Here is a 1,780-nt window from a genome sequence, read left to right as displayed (position 1 = left end):
TACCATAAGTGTATAAGTCCTGCTAAGATTTGCTTTCTCAAAATACAGCACCTCGCATTTATCTGAATTAAACTCCATCTGCCAATTCTCAGCCCATTGGCCCATCTGGTCAAGATCCTATTGTAATCTGAGGTGACCCTCTTCGCTGTCCACTACACCTCCAATTTTGGTGTCATCTACAAACTTACTAACTATACGTCTTATGCTCGCATCCAAATCATTTATGTAAATGACAAAAAGTAGAGCACCGATCTCTGTGGCACTCCACTGGTCACAGGCCTCCAGTCTGAAAAACAACCCTCCACCACCACCCTCTGTCCTCTACCCTCGAGCCAAATCTGTATCTAAATGGCTAATTCTCCCTGTATTCCAAGTGATCTAACCTTGCTAATCAGTCTCCCATGTGGAACCTTGTCGAACGCCTTACCGAAGTCCATATAGATCACATCTACTGCTCTGCACTCATCAGTCCTCTTTGTTACTTCTTCAAAAAAACTCAATCAAGTTTGTGAGACATGATTTCCCATGTACAAATCCATGTTGACTATCCTAATCAGTCCTTGCCTTTCCGAATACATGTATATCCTGTCCCTCAGGATTCCCTCCAACAACTTGCCCACCACTGAGGTCAGGTTCACTGGTCTATAGTTCCCTGGCTTGTCCTTACCACCCTTCCCAAATAGTGGCACCACGTTTGCCAACCTCCAGTCTTCCGGCACCTCACCCACGACCATCGATGATAAAAATACCTCAGCAAGAGGCCCAGCAATCACCTCTCCAGCTTCCCACAGAGCTCTCGGGCACACCCAACCATGTCCCAGGGAATCCATCCTTTAATTCCTGCGATTATTGTTGCAAACCTCCTCTGGACCCCCTTCAGCACACCCTTCCTTAGATTCGTGGCCAGAAACTGCTCACAATATGCCAAATATGCCAAAAGCTTTGTACAGTACCAGCAATTTATCCCTTCTCTTGCATTCTCATTTTCTTACCTTCCTAACTGCCATCTGAATCTACACGTTAACCTTAAGAGAATCCTGAACTAGGATTCCTAAATCCCTTTGTGCATTAGAACTCACCATTTACTTTGCCATCTAAGGCACTAGAAGCACAAGATTTACCATATATTCAATTCCAAAATTTCTAATCAGGGATTTCTTTCTAACCATTCATTGCTTCCTCTTTCATCCTTCCAGGTATAAGATGCCTCTGCAGGTCAACGTCAGCAACCCAATCAATTGCAACATGCGCGGTAAAAAACGCACAGTGTTGGTGGAGCAGAGAATTGAACAAACGCAGCCCGACTTCAAGAAAAATCATACAGGCTTCACATTGTTCTGGCCAGGAATATAGCACTCATGAGACTAAGGATTTCAGTTGTAGCACACTGAGTAATGTCTTTATTGTGATGTTTTTATATATAATAAAAGATTCAAGTACTTTCCATTCTGGTGAATATTCTGTCCTGGGAAATTAGTTTTCAAATTTTACAGGTGATCATGTGCATGAGTGATAGAATCATACCATAAAATGGTTACAGCACAGCAGGAGACCATTCGGCCCATCCAGTCTGTCCCCTCTGACTGAAAGAGTAAATTCACTGGGAACCTTCCCTGCAGCTGTACAATGCTTTTCTCTTCAGGCGCTACTCCAGATCCTAACTACTCACTGTTTTTTAAAAGTATTTTCTTCTCATGTCATTGTTGGCTTGTTTGCCAATTACCTTAAATCTGTACGTCCTGGTTCCTGACCGTTCTACTAAAGGGATATAATTCTCCCT

General features: G+C 43.1%; 1 protein-coding gene across 2 annotated transcripts in view; it reads left to right on the top strand.

Moving 5' to 3' along the window:
* The window catches only part of LOC122548945 (unconventional myosin-Id-like), a 141,843-nt gene extending 140,397 nt beyond the window's left edge, over positions 1 to 1,446 (top strand). For both annotated transcript variants that reach the window (XM_043687950.1, XM_043687952.1), the window contains exon 22: positions 1,197 to 1,446. In XM_043687950.1, the coding sequence (XP_043543885.1) occupies positions 1,197 to 1,353 (157 nt within the window). In that variant the 3' untranslated portion in view covers positions 1,354 to 1,446. The remainder of the gene's footprint in view (positions 1 to 1,196) is intronic.
* The last annotated feature ends 334 nt before the right edge of the window (positions 1,447 to 1,780 follow it).

The sequence above is a fragment of the Chiloscyllium plagiosum genome, chromosome 4, assembly GCF_004010195.1.
Source record: "Chiloscyllium plagiosum isolate BGI_BamShark_2017 chromosome 4, ASM401019v2, whole genome shotgun sequence".
In the NCBI taxonomy this organism is placed as follows: domain Eukaryota; kingdom Metazoa; phylum Chordata; class Chondrichthyes; order Orectolobiformes; family Hemiscylliidae; genus Chiloscyllium; species Chiloscyllium plagiosum.
The sequence above is the reverse complement of the archived record's forward strand: the minus strand, read 5'-3'. Positions and strand labels throughout refer to the sequence as shown.